At 53.2% G+C, this 25564-nt stretch overlaps 4 protein-coding genes across 9 annotated transcripts in view; 1 reads left to right on the plus strand and 3 right to left on the minus strand.

Moving 5' to 3' along the window:
- MUC1 (mucin 1, cell surface associated) overlaps window positions 1–820 on the minus strand; it is a 4763-nt gene extending 3943 nt beyond the window's left edge. Inside the window, exons 1-2 of the mRNA XM_006861727.1 lie at window positions 772–820; window positions 90–326 (exon numbers count right to left, since the gene is read on the minus strand). Coding sequence (XP_006861789.1) covers window positions 90–326; window positions 772–820 — 286 coding nt within the window. The remainder of the gene's footprint in view (window positions 1–89; window positions 327–771) is intronic.
- Window positions 821–3816: 2996 nt separating this feature from the next.
- On the minus strand, window positions 3817–13293 carry THBS3 (thrombospondin 3). Of its 3 annotated transcripts, XM_006861538.1 has the most exons (23): window positions 13215–13293; window positions 12048–12254; window positions 11308–11564; window positions 11097–11199; window positions 10219–10245; window positions 9926–10008; window positions 9788–9839; window positions 9524–9672; window positions 9095–9235; window positions 8812–8889; window positions 8354–8506; window positions 8055–8165; window positions 7860–7967; window positions 7443–7602; window positions 7005–7123; window positions 6857–6909; window positions 6395–6588; window positions 6033–6211; window positions 5875–5923; window positions 5446–5642; window positions 5087–5259; window positions 3962–4101; window positions 3817–3875 (listed from the first exon to the last, which is right to left on the minus strand). In XM_006861538.1, exons 1-23 carry the CDS (start codon window positions 13291–13293, stop codon window positions 3817–3819), a joined length of 2871 nt encoding a protein of 956 aa, XP_006861600.1. The 3 variants fall into 3 exon arrangements, with proteins under 3 accessions (XP_006861600.1, XP_006861601.1, XP_006861602.1); XM_006861539.1 differs by lacking the exon at window positions 10219–10245; XM_006861540.1 differs by lacking the exons at window positions 11097–11199; window positions 11308–11564.
- An 897-nt stretch (window positions 13294–14190) lies between these two features.
- On the plus strand, window positions 14191–19736 carry MTX1 (metaxin 1). Its single transcript, XM_006861728.1, has 8 exons — window positions 14191–14700; window positions 15729–15798; window positions 16300–16379; window positions 18070–18162; window positions 18303–18485; window positions 18613–18689; window positions 19146–19300; window positions 19398–19736. The coding sequence occupies exons 1-8, from the start codon at window positions 14191–14193 to the stop codon at window positions 19610–19612; spliced, it is 1383 nt and encodes a 460-aa protein (XP_006861790.1). The 3' UTR covers window positions 19613–19736.
- Window positions 19737–19948: 212 nt separating this feature from the next.
- GBA (glucosidase, beta, acid) lies at window positions 19949–25251 on the minus strand. 4 transcript variants are annotated; one of them, XM_006861543.1, is made up of 11 exons: window positions 25217–25249; window positions 24735–24822; window positions 24099–24290; window positions 23845–23991; window positions 23043–23176; window positions 22658–22830; window positions 22194–22431; window positions 21473–21697; window positions 20931–21094; window positions 20454–20570; window positions 19949–20363 (listed from the first exon to the last, which is right to left on the minus strand). In XM_006861543.1, exons 1-11 carry the CDS (start codon window positions 25241–25243, stop codon window positions 20258–20260), a joined length of 1611 nt encoding a protein of 536 aa, XP_006861605.1. In that variant the 5' UTR covers window positions 25244–25249; the 3' UTR covers window positions 19949–20257. The 4 variants fall into 4 exon arrangements, with proteins under 4 accessions (XP_006861605.1, XP_006861604.1, XP_006861606.1 ...); XM_006861544.1 differs by lacking the exon at window positions 24735–24822 and having other exon boundaries at window positions 20070–20363; window positions 24099–24234; window positions 25216–25251; XM_006861541.1 differs by lacking the exon at window positions 23845–23991 and having other exon boundaries at window positions 20258–20363; window positions 25217–25243.
- Between the last annotated feature and the right edge of the window lie 313 nt (window positions 25252–25564).

Below are 25564 nucleotides of genomic sequence, written 5' to 3' on the forward strand. Positions count from 1 at the left end.
GTGGAAGGTGTCGGAGGTCGGGCCTGGGGCAGGTCCGGTGGTCCGGGTGGAATCGCCGTTGTGGAAGGTGTCGGAGGTCGGGCCTGGGGCAGGTCTGGTGGTCGTGGTGGAGATGGAGTTGCCATCGTCGTGGAAAGGAGCTGCAGTCGTATTATGTGAGCTGGTAGTCAGGACTGAAGTGCCAATGGAAGTTGGAGACGCAGCCGGGCTGGGGTCAGAGCCTATGCTGCTGGCTGGTTTCATAGGAATGGATGTTGGGCTACTTTGGGTAAGATGTGTGTCTGTATTGCTGCTCTGGGCGAAAGTTGTGAAGTTACCGGCAAAAGCTATAAGAAATTGAGGTCACAGGGTTCAAGTTGGAGAACAAATAAGAGCCGGAGAAAATACAACCTCTACCACCAGAGTAATGCCAGAAGGATTTGGGGACTATGCTGCCAGCTCAGCAGCATTAGGCAGCACCTGGGTGGGCCCTCCTTCTCCATCCTCCAGGCAGCCTCCCTTTCTCTTCTGAGCCCATTCCCCTGACTTACACTCTTAACTCCCTTCCCCTTCTCCCCAGACTTCTGTCCGGAACAATCTGCTGTCCCTGACACCCACTTTTTCTTCTCAGCCTGTGCTTAGCTCTCCCTTTCATTCTGGTCCAGACTGGGCCACCCTGTCTACAGCTCCTACCTTTCATGGTGCCATCTGCTAAGAAGCCCACAGAAACATCACAACATCGGGAAGTTACATGAGTAGGGCAAAGCCTCACATACAACTTGTACCCCTTACCTGTGAGCAATAGTAGGAGGAAGAAAGGGGCCTGGATGCACGGTGCCATGGTGGATTGGGTAGGGAGCGGGCAGAACCAACTCAGGCAGTCGCTGTGTGAGGTGACGTGAGGTGGAGCGGGCACAGGCGCCTGCTGCTTTATACCGGTCCCCCGCCCTAGGCCCAGCAGGAGCAGGTGACAAACCACCTTCTCCTCCCCCTTTCCCTACCTCTTCCTCCTCCTCCTCAACTATTTCTGGTCCCTCAGATACCCGGGCTCCAATCACTCAACCCTCTGACAAAGTATTTGTTTTCCAGCTGGTTCTCCCCTTTTCACAACCACTCCCTAATTCCAGGAGGTTGTGTGTGTGTGTGTTTGTGAGAGAGAGAGAAAGAGACAGACTGAGAGATGGGGTCTGGAACCTGGGTCCCCATGGCTCTAGTTTTGTTCCTAGGGTAATAGTGTGAGCGAAGAGAAAATGGGGACTAAGGTCCTGTACAGCCAGGTTCAGAAGCCCACCTCTAAAACCTTCCATTTCACTTCCCCACTCTTGCTGAGTTTATGGAAGCCCCATTCTGAGGGCTGAGAGAAAAAAGTGAAATGGTTTAATAATTAGTGAACTAAGTATTATTTGTGGGCTCCCTCCCCTCTACCACTTCCCGGAATAGCCCCACCCTTCTAACCGATCCTTGTCCAGTCCTGTTCTACGTACGGTTTTACCCTGAAACCCACAGTCCCCGCCCAGGCTGGACTCTCCAATAGGCTGGGTCTCTCCTTGGCTTTCTCCCTAGTAGGAGGCGGGGGAAGAAATTTCTACGTAAAGGAAGAAACCTGTGATCCGTAGAACCCTAGGTTCTTTCTTTCCCAGCCTTTCTTTCACGTTCCAGCGGGGCCAGCCGGCCCGTCTCTCCTGCCCTCTAGCGGTCACGAGGAGCCTCGCGGGCTGAGAGATTGGCCGGAGCCCAGGGAAGCAGAGGTTGAGCGGTGCTACCTAAGAGGGGGTCGGCGAGAGCAGCGGAAGGCTGGGCGGGTCAATGTCTTGGGCAGAGGACAATGTATTGTACGATGATGGGGATAGGAGCTTCAGGAAGGGGATCCTGGTGTGCGTGGGGGTGGTGTCCTGAAGAAATGGCGGAGTGGGTGGGGTCTTGAGGTAGGTGACAAGGGTATCAAGTAACGTGGGAGAGGACATCGGAATGTAGGAGGGGGACTGGGGCTGAGTATGTTGGGGCAGTTACGTAGTTTTGAGGCAAAGTAGGTGGAGCGCCAGAACGATATCCGAGGGCAGTTAGGGGACAGAACTAACATTTGGAAAGTAACTAGGTATTCAGGGAAGGTAGGTTTTTAGTGGGGGCAAAACTAAATATTGTTGTTGTTAAGTGCCGTCAAGTCGATTTCGACTCATAGCGACCCTGTATAGGCTTTCCAAGGAGCAGCTGGTGAGCTTGAACCAGCTTTGCAGTCTGACACATCAGCCCACAGCGCTACGGGCGCCGTTAATTTTAGTCCTGGTGTGACGCTGTAGGATAAACACTGGAATGCTAACCGCAAGCTTACCGCTAGATTGACGATTCAAACCCACCAGCCGCTCCTCAGAAACCCTATACAGGGTCCATAAGTCGGAATCGATTCGATGACACTTAACAACATGAGAGGGACGAGAGGACCCAGTCTGGTGGTCCCAAGTTGCGGTCCAGGCTGAGGGAAATAGTTATGTCTCTAAGTGTTGTTAAGTGCCATCGAATCAGTTCCAACTCACAGTGACCCTGTATGGAGTTTCCGAGGAGCCGCCTGTGGGTTCGAACCGCCAACCTTTTGCCGCCAACCTGTGGCTAGCAGTCCAGTCCTTATTCTACATCGCCACACCAGAATGACTGTATTAGGAAAACAATTTTTATCCCCAACTAATACAAATTGAAAAATAATACTTTTAAAAACCCTTTCTTGAGGCCCGACAATGAAGGAAGAAAACCTCATCAGAAAGCAAGGGACCACTGCTCGAGTCCGCGTGGGGCTAGAACTGATTGGCGCAGCTTTGTGCTGGGAAACCCGGGGGGCGGGCTCAGGGTAGGGGGTGGGGCTGACGTCAGCGCACCAGGGTGAGAGGCGGGGATTGCCCCTCCGGCCCCCTTCCGCAGTCTAGAGAAAGCACGAGGATCTAGGTGGGCGGCCCCAATCCCCAGCCCTCGGTGTTGCCAGGCAACATCCATTCAATTCGGTTGCTGGGACACGCATTACCATGGCGACAGTTCCGCCGCCGCGCAGTCTGAGTATTTAAAGAGCCAGCGCGCGGACCCGCCCGGGCGTCAGAAAGCGGCCTTCCGGGATACTGCGGTTTATTCGTTTCTCACCCCTTTTACCCCATTCCAGGCGCCAAATCTCTCTGACTTTTGAACCCACCTCTCGGATCACCCCCGTTTCTCAGACTTGTCCGGCTTCAGACGGTGGGGAGCGGGATCCCGGGCCCCGGGCGGGCGGGAGGGACGGGACGCGGTGCAGTGTTGTTCTTTCCCCCGCCAATATTGCACTCGTCCCGGCCTCCGGCCCCCCCGGCCCCCCGGCCTCCCCCTCACCCCGAGCGGGGCAGCTCCCGCCCTCCTGGCTTTCGACCCTGGCTGATCTAAAACAGACTGGAGTGTTGCTGCTGCCACCGTAAGTAGGATTGGGAGGGCTTTAGCCATCGTAACCCCATTCAGCACCTTTCACACCCGTGCCAACCTTCCCCCAGATCTCTTACTTTCATTCTACCAGCTCTTTCCCTTATCGCCCCCAGATTCCTTCCTGCTCCTTGTACTATCCTGGCAAATCCCTAAAATAAGCAATTGCACTGAGTTAGAAAACAACTGGTACTTTATGGCAGTGTGCTATTATATTATCTTTCCTGGGGTGAATGCCTGAGAAATACCCCATGAAAACTTCCCATTCTCAGCCCCTCTGGAGCAGAACTTCTGGTGGATACCAAAGAGGGGCTATTTGGCTGAGGGACTGTATGTAGATCAGACTTCAGGATGGACCCCAAGGCCAGAGGGCCTGAAATCAGGGTTCTGAATCCAGTGGCCACATCCTCAAACTCTTCCATGCAGCAGCTGTCTCCGGAGTGGCTCAAAGTCCTCCGGCACTGTGTCTGAGTAAGGGGAAATGAGAAAGGTCAGAGGAGACCATCTCCCAAGAGAGCAGGGAGAGCAGGTTTACCTCCATCTAGAGTCTCACCATTGCATCTATACTGGAGATTGGACCAAATGATGTTTTCTTGGGAGAAGCAGAATACACCGAGACGCCCCCCTCGCATGGATGTGTCAATGATCACCCCAGAATCGGCCACTAGCTGGGGACCCTCATAGAGCTTCACTCTGTACAGGAAAGGGGTGAGCATTGGTGCCACCATACCCTGCTTGTCCCAGCCCCCACTTGAGTTCACCAGGCCAGAGAGGGGAGGGGAGGGAGAGGGTGAATGGAGAGGGTAGGGAAGGGGGTGCTTTTCTCAGGCCTGGGGCCTCTGGCTCTTTGTCCAGCCCCTTTTGCATCTCAAAGAACAAGCCGAATTTCTGGAGAGGATTGGGTTGCCATGACGATGAGCACAATGGGTTGGGGGTGAAGTCACCCGCTTCCCAGGCTCTAGTCCACCCCTCCCTTATTCCCAACCTTGGCCCCCCACAGCCCCAAACACCTTAAAGGGGAACCAACCCAGATTCCTGGACTCTGGGTTCTTGGCAATGGAAAGTCCAGCCTCCAGGCAAACCTATTTCCCCTCCCTTCCCTGTTACCAGCTTCCAGCAGTTAACAGTCCCTGCTCCCCACCAACTGGGGGCACTTGTCTGAGAGAAATGCAATCTTGTGGACAAAAATGCTGAACCAAGAGGCCTCCGCTGTTGCTACTCAGAGCTGGGAAGTCTGGACCTGGGTTTGTTCTGTAAATGATGAACCTTTTCAGGTCACACTTAATGAGGCACATGACCGTACCAGTGAAGAGGCTGGATTGGATGGGCCTTTCCACAGACTGGCCTGGGGTTTGGAGAATCCTAGAGAGACTCATGCATTTAGCTTAACACCCTCATTTTACTGGGGTGGGGGGTGGGGGGCGCGGGGAGAGGACTACAGAGGAGGAAGGGCTTGCCCAACATTGCATATATGTCCTCCTTCAGCAGCACCAGCCAGAGTCCAGGCTGTCTAATGTTTGGAGGAAAGCAGAGCTGTGTGTGGTGAGATGGGTAATGGAGAAAGTCGCCTCAGTTTTGCCCATGGTACCAGAGGTGATGTCACCAGTGAGTTTCAACTAAAGGGGAAGGAAATGTGAGGCCTGGGATCCCCCCAGAAGGGATCAGTTCCTCCCCTTACCGAATGTAGCCAACTTGAGGCCGGTGCAGCAGCTGCCAGCGATAGGAGGTCTTGTCGCGCCAGCCCACATTGCGTGGGTCAGTCCACAGTAGTCGTACCTGGTCAGGGGTGTGGCCAGTGTGCCACAAGGCATTCCGGAGGTGTTCTCCTGGCCCAGACACTGATGTCACTGCCTGGGAGCAATGCCAATGATAGTGGGTCAACTACAGGGCTCATAGGAAGGGGAAACAACAGGTGGTAGGGAAGGGGTCAGGATGGTCAAGAGCAGACCAGGCAGTGGGGGAGGTCCTCCTAGTGTTAGTGTTAGAGGGGACACTTGGGAAACAGTTTTGGGCCAGGGAATCTGGGCAACTGGGGACCTTGAGCTGCAGTCCAGGCTGGGCAACGGCTCGGAAAGGTGTGGCCTGCCAGTAAGTCTGCTCCGTCTGCTTCCACATGACCACATAGAAGCGACCACTGTCCTGGTAGCTGAAGAGAAAGCCTGCATAGTCATCGTCTGTCACTGTGTTCACATGGAATGTGCCTTCAAAGTCCACGCCGTTGAAGGCTGTGTATCCTGGGAGTAGGGGGTAAAGTTGGGGGCAGCAAAGCTGCTGATGGCAGAGAAGAACAGGGCCCATGGTGGGGTGGGAAGGGAAGGGAAATCAAGTCTGCTCTATGTGGCCAGCTAGCTCCACCGCCTGCTCTCTTCCCCTTTGCCCATCCTCCCTGTCCATTTTTGCCTCTACCCTCTGCCCCTGTAGGAGTTGTCTGTTCAGAAACAATTTAACTGGGAGTCCCTTACATACCAACTGCCAGGCCAGGGTCACTGTTCATGGTCTGAACGATTTCCATACCCTGGTGTGCAGTAAAGAAGAAAGCCCTGATACAGGGGCACCACCCTACCCAGATCTCACTTGGTCGTCGGCTTTGACAACACTCACCCCCAGCCCACTGCCTTGAATACCTGGTTGAGCACAACCCAGTTTGGGTCAATCTGAGCATCACCCTCAGGATCCAGAACAACAGTCTGATAGGCTCGAAAGTCTGTGAGGGTCACCTCTGCACTTTCAGGACAAACATCCAGGGGGTCAACCACGGCATCATTGTCAAAATCATCCTCACACACATCACCCACGCCGTTGCCTGGTCAGAGTGAGGTGCACAGGAAGGCCCTGGTTACTGTCACTATCCAGCACTAGCACCTCTTGAGCCTTGCATGCCTGACCCACCCTTCCCTCCCCTCCCCAGCTCCCCACCCTCCTTTTTCTTATTCCCTAGAAGAGCCTGCTGCTTCCCTAAACAAAATCCACATCAGTCCAACCTTACCATCTGAGTCCTTCTGATTGGGATTGGGTACCAGGCGACAGTTATCAGGACCAGGAGGCACATAATCTGGGACACCATCATTGTCATCATCCCCGTCACACTCATCTCCCAGTCCATCATTGTCTGAGTCCAGCTGGGAGCTGTTGGGCAGCTGTGGACAGTTGTCCTTGGTGTCCTGATGCCCATCTCCATCGCTAACCAGAAGAAAAGAGACCAAATAAAAAGCTCTAACAGCACTGTATCTTCCTTTTCTCTTCTGCTTAGGTGTCTCCCTGGGGTCTACCCTCTATCCCTATAGTCAGCTAAATTCAGTGAAGGTTCAGCAGTAGGATTAGAGGGTAGACAATGGGAATGAATCCCTGCTCAATAATGGTGGAGAATTACAGCTAAACCATAGAAGAAATTCAGAATTCGTAGAAGAAAGTAATTTATGAGACTTCCATCCCTTGATCAAGACCCTACCTGTCTTCATTGGTATCACAGACATCTCCCACCAGGTCACTGTCTGCATCTGTCTGAGAGAGATGGGCCTGTTCTCACCTGACCACGTCCCATCCAAAAGGCTAGGGTTTCAGAAGTCTGTCCACCTACTCCTTCCATTCCCTTGTACCTGGGTAGGATTGCTCATTTCAGGGCAGCTGTCACAAGCATCTCCCACTCCATCTTCATCCCTGTCTGTCTGTAGTGGATTGGGGACTTTCGGGCAATTGTCCAATCCATTAGGGATGCCTAGAAGAAAAGGGGATATCACAAGGTCATTCTAGAATATACCACACTTTTCTTGGTTGGCAAAAGCTCCAAGCTTTGTCTTCTTACCCAGAGAGCAAATGGCCAGGAAATCTAGCAGTACTTTGCTCATCCTCTTACCCGCACCCTGCCTAGCCCCACCTCGTGAACCCATCAGTATCTGCTGCAGGTAATCTCTCTCACCTAAGCCAATAAGTACCATCTATAACTCTCAGACTTCCTAGCCTCCCTGCTTCATCCACCCTATATCCCAATTCCCCCAGGTCTTCCAGGCAGCCACCCCTCAGCCCCAGGCTTGCACCATCCCCATCCACGTCGTTGTCACAAGCATCTCCTTCGCCATTGCCATCTGTGTCCTTCTGGTCATTGTTAGGAACATTGGGGCAATTGTCACAGGCATCACCAAATGAATCTGTATCTGAGTTCTGCTGGTCCTTGTTGGGAAACAACCGGCAGTTGTCCTGGGCAAGGGGATGAGAGGGGCAAGGTCAGACCTCCCCCAAATCATCAGCCACCTTGTCCCTGTATCCCTATCTAAAGTCACGAGTCCAGTGACAAGCTGTTTGACACAGTCTCACCCACCCAACCTCCACCTTGTTCTGGTCATCAGATTTAGGGCTCTAATTTAGAGTGCTGGGGACCCATTCCTAGAGAGCCTGCCAGGAGCCAAAAAGGAGGCATGAAGGAATTAGACGTGAGGACAGAGGAAGGGAGCTACCTCGACATTCTTGATCCCATCCCCATCAGCATCATCATCACACTGGTCCCCCACACCATCATTATCAGCATCTTCCTGTCCAGAGTTGGGTGTCAAAAGGCAATTGTCCTGAAGATCACAGAGAAGAAGATGGATGAGTTTTGACCTGACCCAGCCTGAGGCTCCCACCTCCCTCTGCCTACCTGCCCCCTGCACCTGCTTGCAGTGTTTGTTGTTATCCATGCAGGGCAGTGCCTGGTCCGGGTAGCCATCAATGTCTGTGTCAGGCCCACACACGTTCCCATTCCCTGCCCAGCCTACATTGCACTGGGAAACACAAAAAGTGGGTGTTAGCAATACGACCTTGCTCTCTACACCCCACCATTTTCCTGGCTTCAGGCTCAGGCCCACTGCCCTTTCCCATGAAGTCCTCTATCCCAGTCCCTAAATATGTCCCCTAGCTTTACCCCTTCCCAGATTCCCCCATTTCTTTCCATGGTCCAAGCCTAGCTCACCGAGCAGGATACTGCACCATTGCGTTCAAATAGACAGTGAGCTTGGACATGGCAGGGACTGTGGGCTGGGCTGTGGCAGGTCCTTGCTGGGAGGCAGCCCTGGCTCTGGTTACCCAGGAAACCCAGACGGCAGGGGCCACACTTGAAAGAGCCCTGGGAGTGAGAAGCATTGTCTCAGGAATCAGCTGGCCAGGCACCTAGCACGTTTCCTACCTCAGCGGTATAGCATGTGCACCAGCTATATACCAAGTGTATTAGTTAATTTTCTTTAGGTTCTCATCATGACAGCCTTTTAAGGTAGAGAAAGCTAAGGCTTAGAAATAACTTGCTACATGTTACATAGCTAGAACGAGCTTCCCAACAGCTCCATAGAGAGAGCCTGCTATCTACAGTGTGCCCTGAGAAAGCAGGAAATCTGGAGGGGGGTTGCTCATTCCTGCTGCCCCAGGCATGCTCACCACAGTATTAGTGCAAATGGAGTTTGGATCACAGCCGCCATTGTTGCCATCATTGCATTCATCAATATCGCTGCAGACCTGAGGGGGCAGATTTAACCCGGAACCAGATCTACGGTGGGTCTCCTCAGATACAGGAGACGACACTGAACACTGACATTAAGCCCAGACACAAAGCCAACAGATGAGCCAGTAGCCTCAGCTCATTTATTACAAGGATCCCATGTCCAACCCAGAAGACCCTGGATGTCCAAGATCCCTCTCAGTGCACCCTACCCAACCTGACCTGTTTGCTAGCCCTGGCATAGTCGATGCCCACGCCAGACACCTGTGTGCCCTTGTACCCTCGAGGGCAGGCCTCACAGTGGAAGCCAGGCATGGTGTTGATGCAGCTGGAACCTGGGAAGCAGGGGTCAGCATGAGCACACTGGGGGCCAGATAAAAAGACAAGAGTTTAGACCGTGTCTCAGGGAAACTCTTGAGACTTGCTTCTGAGAACATTTTCCCTACAACCTTTGCTCCTGATCTTCTTTTATGTCGCTCTCCCCACCTAACCTGTGCTCCTGGCTCCAGATTCCCACCCCAGTCTCCCTCGCCTCCCTCCCTTCCTACACTTCCATCTCAGTCTCCAACCTTTCCTATACCCCAGGTGCCTCCATTTCCCGTCACCATTCACTCGACTGTCTTGGGTCCCTACTAATCTGTAACCCCCTACCTCATTGATGTCTGTGCAGTGGGTGCCGTTGCCCTGCAGGCCAGGGGGGCAGGGCCCACAGCGGTAGCCAGGGTACTCGTACACTTCCATGCAGTCCACACCTCGGAAGCAGGGGTTGGGGCTACAGTGGGATCGCTGCTCATGAAAGCCTGGTGGGTAGGCATAGTCAGAGGGCACCAGTCACATCCCCACAGGGGGAGCAGAAGCCATGAGGTGGAAAGCACAGCAATGCCACCTGCAGCCCTGACCCACTCTCCCACTCACCGCACACCTGACACTCCATGATGGTGTTTCGGATCAGGGACATTTCCTTCACCTGATAGAAGTGGGGAGAGAAGTCAGCTTTCGGCATCTGCCACCTCACCCCAGAATCACTGCCACCGTATGCTGGCCCACCCGGACCTGGTCTCGAATATCATCCCGCAGCTCCACCATGATCTGGTTGAAGAGGGTGAGTTGAGTGACCAGCGCCTTGGTCTGCTCCCCTGTCAGGGCCCAGGGTGTGGAGAGACTCAGAATGGCTGCAACAGCCTTGACCCCTCCCTGCCACAAGCCAGCTCCTGGCCACTGCTGCCCACCGCCCTACCTTTAAGCCCCACCCTCATCCTGGCTGAAGAGGAAGTTTCAGGCAGCTGCTAAAGCCTGGGATCTCCTCCCCTCCCCTAGCTCCCTCCATCTCCCCATGGTCCACTCACCGAGGATGGAGTGGAGCACACTGGTCACTGGAGAGGAGAAGAAAACAGTCAGGATGTGGAGATATGCAGAGAGGTTAAGCCAGCAAGGAGTAAGAGGGTCAAGGACAAAGGGCTGGAGCCTCAGAATAAAGATAGTGCAAGAGGACAAAGATAACAGGCAAGCGGCACCCACTCTGTCCAGCTGGGCAAGAGGCCTAGGAGAGCTGCCTCAGAGATAACCTGAATCCTGGCTCTCTAACATGGTAGTGGCAGAGGAGTCTGCATGAGAGGGGAGTCTGCATGAGAGGCAATCCAAAGCAAGACAGGACCCCAACACTTTCCACTTCCTCCACCCCTTAAGAGCTAAGCTCTTTCCGCGAAAAATCTGAGAGAAGTCTTTGACTTAGTTAAGAGCCTCTGAAAACTGCTACGGAGACAGGCCTAGCGGACAGGTGATAGGTAAGTCTCAGAGCTGCTTCTGGTAGAATGTGACCACTGCAGACAGATACAGATTGGAGATCGATGCTCTGTTTTCCTGGCCACCTTGGTTGGCAGGATGTCCTAAGGTGGGAGATTTTTGTGGCCTACACCTCCTGTTGTTAAGTGCCATTTGAGTCGATTCTGCCTCATAGCAACTGTATAGTTTTCAAGAAGCAGTTGGTGAGTTTGAACTGCTGACCTAGTGGTTAGCAGTCCAGTGTTTATCCTACAGTGCTGGGATGGCTGAATATGGAGATAGAGTCAGAGATGGAGATTACGAGTAAAAGGCCTGAGAGCCCAGGAATGGGTGAGCAAAAGGAATGTGTACTAAGGGGGAGGGAGGTCAAGGGATGACGGCCACTGCAGACCACATGAAGGATCTGGTGTCCAGAACATCAGCTAACCAGCGGCTGTGTTACCTGCGCCATGGATGGACTCATCCCCTTGGAACGGGCACTCACTCAGTGTCCCGACCCTGGCCATGGAGCCGCCCAGAATCATCTTCATAGATTCCATGAAGCCCTGGTATGATAGGAACACAGCAGAGAAGGAAGACCTACCAGTGAAGTGACTCCTTAGACTGGAGCAAATCCTGGTTCCCCAGAAATAGCATCTTCCCTTCATACTCACCTGCATCCTCAAATAAGCCTTTTGTCCAGTCCTAATCTCCAGCCCATCAACCTCCGCTGGAGGAATAGGGGCCAGTGCTGGAAGGCCAGAGTGCTGGTCACCCAGTTTGCAGTCCACATAGAGCTGCAAGGCAGGGCTGGGTCGGGATGGACCTCGTAGTCGCAGGAGAGCCGTGTGTGTACGCCCATCTGCCAGGCCTGCTTGCTGTAGACTCACTGCGTGAACTTTGCCATCCTCTCGCTGGTACCGCACCAGCACTGCCCAGGAAGGGAGGTCAGTATGGCTCCTATTTGAGCCTTGGATTGATTTTTCCTGGATACGTCTCTAGGCTACCATATCGTATTCACCTATATGAATATAACAGCTACATACTGTTTTTTAAAAAATTGGTTTAGACTAGAATTTTCTTATTCAGTACATCAGCTCTCTCTCCCCATCCCCATGATGGCAGCTGGTTCTGTACCCACTGAACTATGCCAGAGATTTGAGGGGGGGGTCTCTGCCACTTCTGTAGAAACCTCAACCACCTGCCAGGCAAAATCAAGTACAGCATCCTCCCTGTAAGTACCAGGCCTCACCCAGTGTTTGGGCACCCCAAACCAGGCACCCTGCCCTATTCCTGGGCACAGCCTGATGTGACCATGGCCCCCAATGGCACCCCAGGAAAATTAGGAGGGGCCTAGGAGTAGGAGTGCTGCTCAGGGATCACTGCTTTAGAAAAGCAAATGCCAAGCAGTCACCTTTGTTGATCTTGCCCACGACGGAGGCCTCCAACCAGCGTGTGTTGTCCTGGCGAGAGTAGAGACCAAATAGGACACCACCCTGCTTTGGGGGCAGGCGGAAGGTGGACAAGAGATAGATGTCCCCAACAGTGAGCAGGGCTGTCCGAATCTTCTCTGCCACAGCTACCATCTGCCGGGACTCTCCCATAGTCAGCAGATCAATCACTAGCAGGCAAGGGTTATCAAGGTCAGAGAAAGAGATCAAATGCTAAGGTCTGCCCTCTTCTGGAGCCCTGAAGGGTGGGGCATTCCTCATCATCCCCTCCCACCATCACCAGGATGCATTAGTCATCTTCTCACTCAATCTTTGTTGAGGCAATGGGCTACCATCCTCTGAGGACCCATAAAGCTCATTTGGGAATATAGAAACACAGTGCCTTTGCAAACTTGAGACGCCTCCACCAGGTGGCGCAAGGGAGTCACTGTACGATTCCAGGCAGGAATGGCACCTGGTGCCCACGGCGCAGAAATGGGAGGGCAGCTTCTTTCCACTGCAAGATTTGGCTCTTTCCACACCCCAGTTCCCTTCCTCCCATCCTAGGGGGCTCAAAACACTTGCTGAGGGTGAGAACAGCTGCCCACTGAGGGCTGCACCTCCCACCGGTTGGGCTCGCTCTCATAAGACTATAGGACCCAGCTCCTCTGTCTCCTGTGTCAGGGCTAATCTGTGGTTTCCCGTCCAGTTAGCAAAGAATCTATGTCTGTGTCATCTGCTCCAACTACCTCCTCCACACCCATGGGCCCATCCCACCACCAGACCGCCGGGAGAGAGCCCAGACTTTTTGATCCCCACCCCCACCCCATCCTTGGGCAGCCAGGAGTCAGGGACTCAGAAGCCCTGGGTCCTCTCCCAAACTTGAATTCTTAGACCAGCCAGGCTACCCCAGCATCCATCTCCTGAGCCCTCTGCACTAGTCTCATGCCTAATCCTGGCCAGCTTCCACCTACCCCGCGCCCCCCTCTGATGCCCATCACTCCTCACCGGACCATAATTTCACCAACTCTAGGCCGGCTAACGCTGGCTGTTTCAGGACCCTTTCCCCTTGCCCATACGTTCCCTGCTACTTAGGTAGGAGAATACGGAGAGGTATCGGGGAGGACCCTAAGTGGATGCGACAGGCTTACCCTGCAGGTCCTGACTGGCAGTTGCGAAAGAGCAAAGAAAGAGAAGAGCCAGGGCCCCCCGAAGTTCCTGCGTCTCCATGCCGCTCAGCCGGCTCACTACCCCTGGCAGGCGGGCCGCTGGGAGGGGAAAAGGCTAGGCGGAGAGAATCAGAGAGGGGGGCGGAGGGATGGAGGAGAGAGTTGAGGGGGGTGGGGGCGGCAGGCGGGTGAGGGGGGGCAGAAACAAAGAGCTGCCAATCACCCTGGAGGCATCCCCAGCTACCAGAACCAGGCACTGGGATAGCGTCCTGGAGGCCATTTGGCCTTCTGCTCCTCCCTAATGTCCCTCTCCTCTAGGTGCCTGTCCCCTGGCATCCTCTTACTGGGGGCCTAAACTCACAGCACTACCGAATGCTACTGTTTTCTAGAAGCCAGTTAGGGAAGGCAGGAATCCCTGGCAGAGGCAGTGCCAGACAGTGGGCATTGTTCCACAGCTGGCATCAGAGGATGCCAAGGGAGTGGCTGAGACTAGCTTGCTTGGTGCTCATGGGATGCCCACACGGCATGAAGTTACTGCTCTGACAGGGCAAGTCCTCTTTATTGGGGCGGGGGCGAGGGGGGGTCCCTTGACATGTGCGTGTGCTTCCATTTTCCCTAGTTCCAAGGAACACGCGGAATCTGGTAAGCATAGATGGAAGCCAGATGGAGGTCTATAACAGTGGTCAGTGAGGTGGGAGTGAATAAATTAGGTAAGAGAATAGAGAAGTAGGCCAGGAGCCTGGCCCGACTGAGGAACAAACACTGGGGGTACTGGCCCAGCGGCGGTGACCTGGATGAAGCGGAGGGGCGTCTCAGTTCCCGTCACCAAGGCAACAGCTCACGAGCCCCTAGCACCCTTCCCCCTCCCAGGCCCCACTAGGCTGCCACCGCCCCTGTTTTGTTTCCATGGCGACGAGCGGCGCGGGGCCGGCTCCAAACATAACGCGCTGTGGAAAACATGCGGCTCGGGGGACACCCCCGCAGGCCTTGCTCCGGGAAGGGCCACGAGGGGCCCCGAAGCAGTCCAGGCCACGTGCAGTTTTGCGAGAACCTGGAGGGTCAGCCCAGGCGCCAGAGTACCCCCTCTCCTGGGCCTGCCACGCCTTCGGGGGTTCGGGGGTCCCCTCGGCCCAGGCGCTGTGACTCTCCGACGTCCTTCTCGCCGGCAGCCCTTCCCCCATCCAGGGACCACCTCTGGTTCTACAGGCGGTCGCCCACCCTGGAAGCCCACGGCCCCGCCCCCCGCCGACCGGCCGCCTGTTGCGTCCGGCGAAGCAGCGCCTTCTTTGGGGCCAGAGCGGCGGGAGGGACGGTGGCGAGGGGCGGTTCTGCCTCGGGGAGGGCCTTATCGCGGCAGGAGGTGCTTCCGGGACAGAGGGCGGGCAAGATGGCGGCGCCCATGGAGCTCTTCTGCTGGTCGGGGGCCTGGGGGCTCCCGTCTGTGGACCTGGATAGCCTGACCGTGTTGGTGAGGAGTGACACCGGCGCCCTCTGATACGTCCTAGATAACTGGGGCGGGGGTCCAAACGCGCCGAGCCTCCGGATTTTGCCGAGGTTCCTCAGCATTGGGAGAAACTGAGGCCAACCCAAAACAGACATGGCTCAGTGCACTATGCCTTACAGTTTAGGCTTCGTGCAGAAAGAGAAAGAGGCGTGGTCGAGGCTCAGGAGATGGGTTGTCGCCTTTGCTCTGCCAGTTAGTGACCATGTGACCTTGGGGCGATCTCTGGGCGAGCTGGGCATCTCCTGTGGCTTTGTGGCTTGACATCCCTTCCTTTTTCTCAGCCCCTTTTTTCTCCTCCTCGCCAAATAGCGTTTACTGAGTCAGTCTATTGTTTGCTAAAACAAAAGGCTCACAGATTCGATAGAAAGTTTTGGAGTCAAAACAGCCAAGTTCACTTTATTCACTCATTCATTCAGTAAGCATGTGTTAGGCCTCTTCCTAATACCAAATTTTGGCAGGCAAAAATGAGTTAAGGCTTGCCCCTTACCAAGATGTGTACAATTTCATAGCGAAAGATTGTAGGTGTTATGTATGCAAATAAATCTAATAAATGTTAAAGGCTAATTAGGAACATGAGTCCTAGTGTGGCACTGTGAAGATAATAAGTACTAGACTGCTAACCACAAGGCTGGTGGTACAAACCCACCAGCTACTGGTCAGAAACCTTATAAAAGGTCTCTATGAGTCAGAACCAACTGAATAGCACTTAAGAAGTAGGAACAGATTTTGAAAAAGGATGCTGGTTAGGAAAAGTTATTGAGTATAGATGTTCACCAGACAGATGGGAGGAGAGTTTTCCTGGCTGATAGAGCAGTATTTGTAATCATGAGCAGTTCCATAAATTCTGAACCTTATGGACAAAATCCATTTGTGAAATGGGAACATCTGTCTCTTGTTGCAAGGCAAATATTAAGCAGAGGATGAGCATTTTAAGGTATTCAATAAATGTGTTTCTCTTCTTGATTCCCTGGCTTCTATTTCTTTTCCTGCAGACCTATGCCAGGTTTACTGGTGCCCCACTCAAGGTACACAAGATCACCAATCCCTGGCGGAGTCCTTCAGGTAACCTGTATCCCCGGGGGGTGGGCGGGTGGGGGGGTGTCGGTGAGGAAGGGAGCAAAGGGAGGGGTGCAAGAGACATGCAGAATTGTGATGCAATTGTGTATTAATAGGCCCTGGTGGTTCTGTAGGAATAAGCACTAGACTGCTAACTGCCAGGCAATTTAAACCCATGGCTGATCTGTGGGATACGAAAAGGCTGTCTGCTCCATGAAAGATTTAAAGCCTCTGAAACCCTGTGCTATGAGTCAGAATCAACTCAATGGCATTGGGTTTGGGTTTAAGGGACTGGTAAGGATTCCTGGTGGCAGAGTGGGTAAAACATTGGGATGCTAACCCACCATCCACTCTGTGGGAGAAAGGTCAGACAGGCTGCTTCCATAAAGATTTACAGCCTTGGGGTCCCTATGGAGCTGTTCTACCCTGTCCTGTAGAGTCACTGTGAGTCAGAATCTACTCGAAGGCAGTTAGGATCTGGTGGGCATATTTCTCTCTCAATGTCAGGGACTCTGCCTGCCCTTCGTACCAGTCATGGAGAAGTCATCTCGATGCCACACAAAATCATCACTCACCTTCAAAAAGAGGTAGGTGTATTGGGTAGAGGGACTGCCAGTGAGGGAAGTTCAGTCAATTCAATGGAACACACTTATTGAACACCATATAGTTGGCAGAGCCCTGGTGTGGCCCTGTAGGATAAACTCTAGCCTGCTGAAGGAAAGGTCTGCAGTTCAAACCCACCAGTCACTCTCAGAAACCCTATACAGGGTCGATATGTGTTGGAACTGACTCAACGGCACTGACTAACTGGGTGCTTCAAGGAGCACACAGTCTGATGGGGGAGATGCATAGTGTTGCTGTGATACAGTAAGGTATAGGCCAGAGATTAAGCTTAAGGTGCTGATGGAGACAGGAAGAATGGTTGACTCAGATGAGGCCCTTAAAGGTGAGGCAGGAGAGGAATGTCTAAGGCCCAGAGTGGGCTGGATCTGAGATCAGAATGGACACAGCCTTAGAGCTTACATGGGAAATTGAAAAGGTATTCCAGGAGAAATGGGGGAGCCTAGTCTGTGTTCCCCACTCAGCCATTTTACTATATGACCTTGAACAAGTTACTTAATTTCTCGGAGACCAAGATTCTGTCCAGAGCTTCTTCCAGCATTCTTTGTGATTCCAAGAAGGGATACATTGCTCGAAATGGGACCTTCTTCCTTGTTTTAAAGGGGAGGGAGTTGAGGGATTAATGGAAGCTTGAGAGACTTAAAGAGAAGGATCTATATGAAAGCCAGAATCCTTGGCAGGGGCTGTACCACCACTCAATTCTTTATTGATATATATGAACATTGCTTTTTCAGTTTCCAAAGTTTTCTTCTAAATTATTTTCTAATGTTGTTGTTGTTAAGTGCCATCGAGTCGGGTCCGACCCATAGCGACCCTGTACAGGGTTTCCGAGGGTGTAAATCTTTACGGGAGTAGAAAGCCTCATCTTTCTCCCGCGGAGCAGCTGGTAGTTTCGAACCGCTGACCTTAAGGTTCGCAGCCCGATTCGTAACCACTACGCTACCAGAGCTCCTTATTTTCTAATACGGCTGCATTAAAAGGAGAGACTGAAGCTCAGAGAGATTTAAAAATCATGCTCAAGAGGTTATTTGGGGACAAAGCTTACATAGGATGTCTGTGTGTGGGGGGGTGGGGTTTGCTAAAGAGCAGAGACTAGAGCCTGGGAAGGTAGGGCAGACAGAGACCTTCAGGGAAAGGTGGAATGTATATGTGGTGGTGGCACCTGGGCCATGGAAGGCAATGGAAGGAAGAGCCTAAAGCTGGCCAGTGAGAGAGCAGCAATTCAGGGGGTCCAGGGAGAGTTAAGGATGGTGTCCCCTAGTTCTTGAGGACTGCTGCCCAACCTGCATCAGCGTTTTGCTCCGTTAGCTTTGTGGTTCCTGGATCGGGGAAGTTACTGTTAGAAAGTTGCTGTCAAGAGGCATGCTGCCAGCTTTCTGTGGAAACTCTGGGAGCTGGTCCTAGTTTGTGGCTGGGCCTTGCTTCCCCACCACCCCCTCCAGTGGGCGTGGACCTTGAGGGCCAGACGGCTCCAAGACCCAAGCTTTCTGCCAACAGCAACAGGCTACTGGCTGGGCCAGGCATGGGGCCTCAATGGGAAAAGCTTCTTGCTCTACTTCCCCTACAATTGTAACTGGTGAGGGGGTACCAGACAGGATGCCTCTGGAGTGCCCTGGGAGTCCCCCAATGTCCACCTCACATACATTTCTTCCACAGAAGTACAACGCCAATTATGACCTATCAGCCCTGCAAAGGGCAGACACGCTGGCCTTCATGTCTCTCATGGAAGAGAAGCTTCTCCCAGTGCTGGTGAGTAGCACTCATGGCCAGTAGGGGAGGGATCAGGCACCACACACAGGCTCAGTCAGTGTGGAGAAAGAGGCCGACCCTAAGCTATGCAGGTACACAGGCTCAAGACTTGCCTTTTCCTTCCTGCCTACCCAATCCAGATACACACTTTTTGGATAGATGCCAAGAATTATGTGGAAGTGACCCGGAAGTGGTATGCAGAGGCTATGCCCTTTCCTCTCAACTTCTTCCTGCCCGGTCGTATGCAGCGACAATACATGGAGCGTTTGCAGCTGCTCTGTGGGGAGCACAGTCCGGAGAATGAGGAGGAACTGGAGAAGGAGGTACCTCTAGGACAGGGAGCTTACCATATGAGATGAGCCCTGGGGATGTGGCCAGGAATGGGTGTGCCTGAGAGAGGGGGCGTTGTTCTGTGCCTACAGCCCTAAGCCCACCTTGTGTCTTCCCTAGCTGTACCAAGAAGCTCGGGAGTGCCTGACCCTTCTGTCTCAGCGCCTGGGTTCTCAGAAATTCTTTTTTGGAGATGCGTGAGTCTGATCTCCAGCAGGGTAATGGGGGTCTGTGAGGAGATAACAGGTTTAGATGGTACCACAAGGACTGAGGTGGGCTAAGGCCATTTCATGACTCTGGACAAGAGGTCCTCGGAGTCAGACATTGGTCTGGTGACAGTGGGACTGTGTGTGAGGCTAAAGCCTCCTTGGTGGTACAGGAGGGTGGAGGGCAGCCAGGCACAGGAGGGGCCTGCAGGGCTGTGGGGCACTCAATGTACCCTTTATGCAGCCCTGGGATAGAGCTGCATTCAGGGCCAGACTGGCGCCACCTGGAGAGCCCTTCCCACATTAGGGCCAGAACTGTATGTCCTCTCCTCTGCTGGGGATCCCCTGCTGCCCAGAGCCCATCTCCCAGGGCCCAGACTCTGTCTCCACCTCCCTTTTCACCTCTCCGTCAGTCATCCTCCTCAGTTCACCCTCTCTTTGCTCCAGCCCCGCCTCCCTGGATGCCTTTGTCTTTAGCTACTTGGCCCTGCTGCTCCAGGCCAAGCTGCCCAGTGGGAAGCTACAGGCCCACCTCCGGGGTCTGCACAACCTCTGTGCCTATTGCAGCCATATCCTCAGCCTGTACTTCCCCTGGGAAGGAGGTAAGGGATATATGGATGGGTGGAGGCCAGCCCTGGAGAGACTGGGCAGGGATCCAGGAACCAGCCCCCCTGCCTACTTTTCTTCCTTGCCCCTCAGCTGAGGTGCCACCCCCACGTCCGACACCAACAGCCCCAGAAACTGAGGAGGAGCCATACCCGCGCCGGAACCAGATCCTGTCTGTGCTAGCAGGACTGGCAGCCATGGTAGGCTACGCCTTGCTCAGTGGTATTGTCTCCATTCAGCGGGCAACACCTGCCCGGGCCCCAGGTACCCGGGCCCTGAGCATGGCTGAGGAGGATGAAGAGGAATGAGTTATCCCCATTTCCCAGGACTGACTTTTCTATTCTTATGCATTCCAAAGGCCACATTTCTCTCTGTTGTTAGCACAGCCAGAAATGGGGTGCCACTCCCCAGAATAAACCTGCTCACTGACTGAGACCAGACACTCTCTCCTTTAACAGAGCTACCATTTGGCCTTTTTGGGGTCCTTCTGCGGGCCTGAGCCCGCCCACTGTGCCAGACTTCTCATGCTTCTCTGGATGCTGACTGTGCCTCTGTATGGGTCCTGTATGCATCTTCAGGAAAGACAAGCAGGCCTAGTTTGGGGTCCAGCTTCTGCCTTTCCTTAACCTCCGTCTGCTCCCCAGTCCTGTGTTTGTACAATGAGCTCACCCTGGGCCCAGGCCCAGTTTCCACAGACAACCAGCATACAGCACACACTCACATCAGGGTAGTAGGGGGCCACTGGGGCTTCCTGGTTCTCTGTCTAGGGACCTCCAGCCCCTGGCACCAACTCGCAAGGGAAGTGAGTCACCCAAACCACTGTTTGTGGGCTTACATCACTGTGAGCTCTCCCCGGCCCTGCTGTGCCCTTTTAATCACAAATAGCGTGCAAACTGACTCTGTCCTTTTAATGCCCATTCGAAACCCAGGCGCTGGCTTAGGGATCTGCTCCATTACTGGCGACGCCACAAGTAGGTGTGGATGGAATAGCCAGGTGCTGTAGTCTTCAGGAAACCCACGGCAGGGTCCTCAATGGTGAGAGGCACATCCTTGGAAGAGCTGGGGCGGGGAAGGAGAAGCTGAGAATGTGACCCGCCAAGGCCAGCACCCTGCTGCAGCCCCACCCTCAGGCCTGGCTGCTGCACTCACCGGTTTAGCACCACCATAACTGCAGAGCCATCGGGACGCACTAATGCCACCGTGTCCAAGTCGTTCTTCTCACTGGCTACCAGCCCCACTCTCTGGGAGCCCTCAGGAATGAATTTGCTGGATGTGGAGACAGGCATCATCAGGGATCCTGGCCAGCCCCTTCTAGACCTCAGAGTAGTTTCTGTCACACCCCTCCCACCTTGCCCCATGGCTCCTGTGAAAGCTCTGCCCTAGATCTGTAAGCCTTGAGCCATGTTGCTGGGCACCTCTTCTGCAGCCCAGCCCCAGGCATTCAGGGATCATCCATGTTGCTAATGCCATCTAGTCACTTCCTGCCAAGATGGTGCAAGAGGGGATGGGTGTGCCTTTCCCAAGGTTCCCACCCTAAGCAACTTCCTGCTCCCTGTGGAACGATGTAAGCCCAATCCAGGGGATGACAGGCCTGGTGTGGAACTGGTTTGTCTGCCCTCCACTCACCTAAAGTGACCAAGGTGGTAGAACATGGGCTGCTTGTAAAACGTGTCCTTGGTGATGTCCACAATGATGGGACTGTCAACGAAGTTGCGTACCCAGTTGGGTCCCCCTTCGGGGTTCAAGGCGAGATTCCAGTCAGTCCAGCCAACCACGTTGTAGAGAAGATTCTAGGGTAGAGATGGGGCAGAGAGACAAAGGCTCTACCCTGTCTTGACATGTCATTACGGGTCACATGAGGGAAATGGGTACTCAGTCCTGTGGGGGGCACTGATACTTATATCTAAGGAGGGAGGGAGGTGGAGAGTGTGAGAATGGAAGCATCTCAAGAGAAGGTGAGAGAGCTCAAGCAGGTGAAGATGCAACTGCCTGAGACCCCAAGCATGTGGAAAAAGGATTGTAGGAAAAGCCAGAGAATCTTAGTATCCCAAAACTTGCTCCAGAGGGCATGCCAGCTGGGAAAAAGATGGAGAGGAGAGTCTTCTGTCAGTCTCAGACTAGAGAGGACTGAGCTGATGTGCATATGGAAAGGGGCTCAGGTGGCTCACCGTGATGATGCTGTGGCTGTACTGCATCCCGCGATCCCAGGAGCCCAGCCGTACACTCTGTTCCCAAAACTTGGAACCCACACAAGCCTCTGAGGCAAACAACATGGTGTCTGGGAACAGGCGGTGTGTCGCACCCAGGGTGGCTTTTGCTGGAGCCAGAAAATCCAGGTACCAGTGCACAGCGATGCCATGAACATATTTAGCGGCTTCTGGATCTGACAGCACCTGTACCAGGAAGGGAAAAGGACTACTGGGAAAGGGGAGCCACTGAACTGGACCCCACACAGCAGGTCCTAGAAGAGAAACGTTGTTGTGTGCCGTGGAGTTGGTTCCAACTCATAGCAGCCCTGTACAGGGTTTCCGAGGCTGTAAATCTTTACGGGAGCAGAAAAGCCTCATCTTTCTCCCATGGAACAGCTGGTAGTTTCGAACTGCTGACCTTGAGGTTAGCAGCCCAACTCGTAACCACTGCGCTACCAGAGCTCCTAGAAGAGAAACTAGGGGGCCTAAAAAATGGTGGTAGGATGAATGTAACTAGAGGGAGTTATAGAGACAACCGTAGAAGTGGTGCTGAAGATCTAGAGAAGGTGATGGTCTAGCACCTGGACACAGGTGCTCTAGGAATTAAGTTGGTAGGTAAAGCACTCTTAAGTTAGGGGGTGCTGCTCACTTGAATCTGGATCGACGTCACTAAGGCACCCATGGAGTTCCTGGATCTTACCACCTGAGCCCAGTGGGGCAGCAGCAGGCGTTGGTCATCCAGGATGAGTAGGCGGACATCACGGTGAGTACTATTGGCAAGGGAAGGACCCAGATCACGGGCAATGAAATCTCGCTGGTGTTCAGGAGTGAAGCCCAGGCATTGGAAGGGGTACCCACTAAACAGTCCTGCAGAAGGCTCATTCTCGGCAGTCACAGCCCAAAACTGTAAGTTATGCTCAGCGTAGGCATCCAAAAACCTGGCAGTGGGAAAGGGTGTGAATGAGTCCAGTCAAGAAAGGGAACCAAAGGCCCTGGGGAATGGGAAAACTAAGGGGACTGGATGTGAAAGGCCCAGAAAATTGAGGAGTGGAGGAAAGTCAAATCTGGAGCTGGAGCCAGGTCATGGACTGGGATGTAGAGGGTTGGGTCGAGGGTATCCAAGAGGAGTCTGGTCCAGATCCTACAGCTTTGCTGCTCCCTTACTTGAGAAAGTAATTGGCCCAGGTCTGGTGGTAAATGTTCCCAGGCTGACCCTTGAGTGACCCTTTCCCATTCACTGCCCCATTGGTCTTGAGCCAAGTGGGTGATGTCCAGGGACTGGCGAAGAGTGAGATGGGACGTTGGGTCATTGCCAGGGCCCGGTGAATCAGGGGTATCTAGAGACAAAAAGAAAGAGGAGAGAGACACCCAGATTTGGAACATAGACTGGCCCAACCAGTGCATCAGGCCTAGCTGTCCCCACCCTCCCACCCCCAGGACAAAATAGCAGAGGCCAGATTGTATGGCTCTCTCTAGACTGCCTTAGCCTGAGGCTTCTCAACCCTCTGGTATCAATGCCACCAAGGTCCGAAGTAGTCAAAGTGCCAACCTTGAGTTTGGTATCTTCTTCTGGGAGACTGAAGTTGTTCAACTGGAAATCATCAGGGGTGTCGGCATAGGTGTAGATACGGATAGAAAAGTCACAGCTGGCCATGGGTACCCGGATGATGTTGTATTCAATTCCTACAGAAAAGGATGGCCAAGATACGGCAGTCTGAGTCAACTGGAAAATATAGGTACCTGGCTTACTACTTGGTCTTAGTGTCTGAGGCAGGTGTCAAGGGAACTTGGGCTCCAGGCACCTGGTGAAGCACAGAGTCCTCAAGCACTTAACATAAGATAGGTAGGTGTTGTTCTTAAGTGCCGTCGAGTGGATTCTGATCCATAGTGACCCTGTATGTAGGGTTTCCAAGGAGCAGCTGGTGAGCTTGAACCACAGACCTTGCAGTTCAAACAACTTTGCAGTCTGACACATTAGTCTGTAACGCCACACCAGGACTCCAAGATACGTAGGTGATGGTGGTATGTGCCATGGAGTCGGTTCTGACTCATACCGACCCTGTACAGGGTTTCTGAGGCTGTAAATCTTTACGGGAGCATAAAGCCTCATCTTTCTCCTGCGGAGCAGCTGGTAGTTTCGAACTGCTGACCCTGAGGATAGCAGGCCAATTCGTAACCACTACGCTACCAGAGCTCCTTATATAGGTAGTGCTGGGCAATAAGACAAAACCTCCCCACAACCACCACCACACACACACAAAGACAGGACTCCAAAATCAGGGATCGTTAGAAATTAGGGTCAAAGAAAGGGGTCAACTGCACTGTTATTTTGTCCTCTTCCTCCTCCTCACCTTCTTCAGAGAAGTAAGATTTGAGTAGCATATTCTGCACCGCTGGTGACAGGGCAAGGATGTTGAGAGCAGCAGCATCAGTCATGGCCCCTCCAAATCCCTTCACTTTCTGGAACTTCTGTTCCGGCTGCAAGGTCAGTAGCAGCCCTGAGGACATCCACAGGGAATAAAGGGTGAGCAACTCCATGGTGATCCCTGACATGAATTCCAAGAAGGTCTCTGCCTGGCTCAAGAGTGAGGGGTGTGGTGGTTACCTGTGCCTGTATGGCTGGTCTGGATGGCCCCCATACTCAACTCCATCCGACGTCCACTACGTGTGCTCTCATAGAGGCTGAAGTTGCCAAGGTCAGGAAGTGTCACAGGGTCAAGAGAGTCACAGTAGGTGGCATTGCAGACACAGACCACTGAGCTGTAACCAAAGCTTTGAGGCACGCAGGGGCAAGCACCTGGCAGGGAAAGCACAAGCAGAGGTAAGGACTGAAGACAGGTCTGGAAGAAGGGGCACAGAGCTTGGAATGAGAGACAACTGATAGAAGTTTCAAAAATCCTCTCACTGAGGAAGAGGGGAGGCTTGCAGGATATACACTTTGGTTGGTTGATGATGCATGGAGGGGATTGTAACCATGGCAATGAAATGATCTACATATATGATAGAATGAATGTAAAGCTAATGTTCCCCCATGTAAACTATCACATAATTCACAATAAAACATTTAAATAAAAGAAAACAAAAAATCCTCTCACTGTACCCTCCAACCCCAAGATTGGTCTCGGTCATTCAAAAAAACTTACTGAGCACCTACTATAGTCCACCACAAGTATGCCAGAAAACTACAAGACTATAAGGAAAAAGGGAGTATTAGCATTACCTCCCTCCCTGAATCACCTACCTGAGGCCCACGATATTGCCTGAAGTAGAAGCAAACCCATGAGGCTAACAGCCATGATGCCTATCCTGCCCAGGTGCTTGGGACATTCCTGAGAACAGAATGAGGAGTGACTAGAAGGCAAGCCCCTGTGCCCCCTCAGGGCCTTTCCTGGGCAGGATTTGGCTGCCTATGGGTGCCCACCATCTAATCTCCCACCTTTACTAGGGATGGGGCAAGGTCTACAGACATCTGGGTGCAGCCCTCCAACCCCTACCTCACCTCTACTAGTGACAGGTAACTGCCCAACCAGCCAGGGCCCTGCTCTACCTCCTCTGCCCATCCATTTCTCCTGCCACCTCACCTTCCCTCCATCTGCCCTGGCTCAAAATGACAGGATGGCCGAGTTTGAAGAGAGTCTGTCCTCATTTATTGAATTCCAGATCCTGGGTAGCTAGGATTCCAGAAGCAATATGATAAGCTGTTGGGACCCTGGATCTACTCACCTCTCTGGAAGGATTTAAAATTTCCATCTCTTCAGGCTCACCGGATGGGGAGGTTCCAGAGCCTCAGAGAGATAGAGGATCCACTCAAAAACAACAACCAACCAACCAGGGACGCAGGTACCTACAATATCTATCAAACCGAGATTAGCCCTGTAGGTTAATTCCGGCATTATGGAGTGGGTGGGTCATGTGATGACTACAGGCGTGTCACATGATACAGGAAGTGAGACAGTTGCAGCCATATTTGTAAAGGGCAATTGACTTCCTTCTGGTTGATGGTGATTATAATTGCTGTAAGTTGACTCTGACTCATGGTGACCCTGTATGTGTCCCTGTGTATTAATGTGC

Source organism: Chrysochloris asiatica, unplaced genomic scaffold (genome assembly GCF_000296735.1).
Source record: "Chrysochloris asiatica unplaced genomic scaffold, ChrAsi1.0 scaffold00042, whole genome shotgun sequence".
Classification (NCBI taxonomy): domain Eukaryota; kingdom Metazoa; phylum Chordata; class Mammalia; order Afrosoricida; family Chrysochloridae; genus Chrysochloris; species Chrysochloris asiatica.

Coding starts and splice junctions, on each gene's coding strand:
- THBS3 (XM_006861538.1), bottom strand. CDS start 13,293: ATGGAGACGCAGGAACTTCGGGGGGCCCTGGCTCTTCTCTTTCTTTGC. Junction 11,200..11,307: donor AGGCTTATTTGAGGATGCAG/GTGAGTATGAAG, acceptor CTATCATACCAG/GGCTTCATGGAATCTATGAA. Junction 8,166..8,353: donor ATGGTGCAGTATCCTGCTCG/GTGAGCTAGGCT, acceptor TGTGTTTCCCAG/TGCAATGTAGGCTGGGCAGG.
- GBA (XM_006861543.1), bottom strand. CDS start 25,243: ATGGAAATTTTAAATCCTTCCAGAGAG. Junction 23,992..24,098: donor GACCAGCCATACAGGCACAG/GTAACCACCACA, acceptor GGATGTCCTCAG/GGCTGCTACTGACCTTGCAG. Junction 20,364..20,453: donor GTTATGGTGGTGCTAAACCG/GTGAGTGCAGCA, acceptor TCCCCGCCCCAG/CTCTTCCAAGGATGTGCCTC.
- MTX1 (XM_006861728.1), top strand. CDS start 14,191: ATGCGGCTCGGGGGACACCCCCGCAGGCCTTGCTCCGGGAAGGGCCAC. Junction 18,163..18,302: donor AGAAGCTTCTCCCAGTGCTG/GTGAGTAGCACT, acceptor TACCCAATCCAG/ATACACACTTTTTGGATAGA. Junction 19,301..19,397: donor GTACTTCCCCTGGGAAGGAG/GTAAGGGATATA, acceptor CTTGCCCCTCAG/CTGAGGTGCCACCCCCACGT.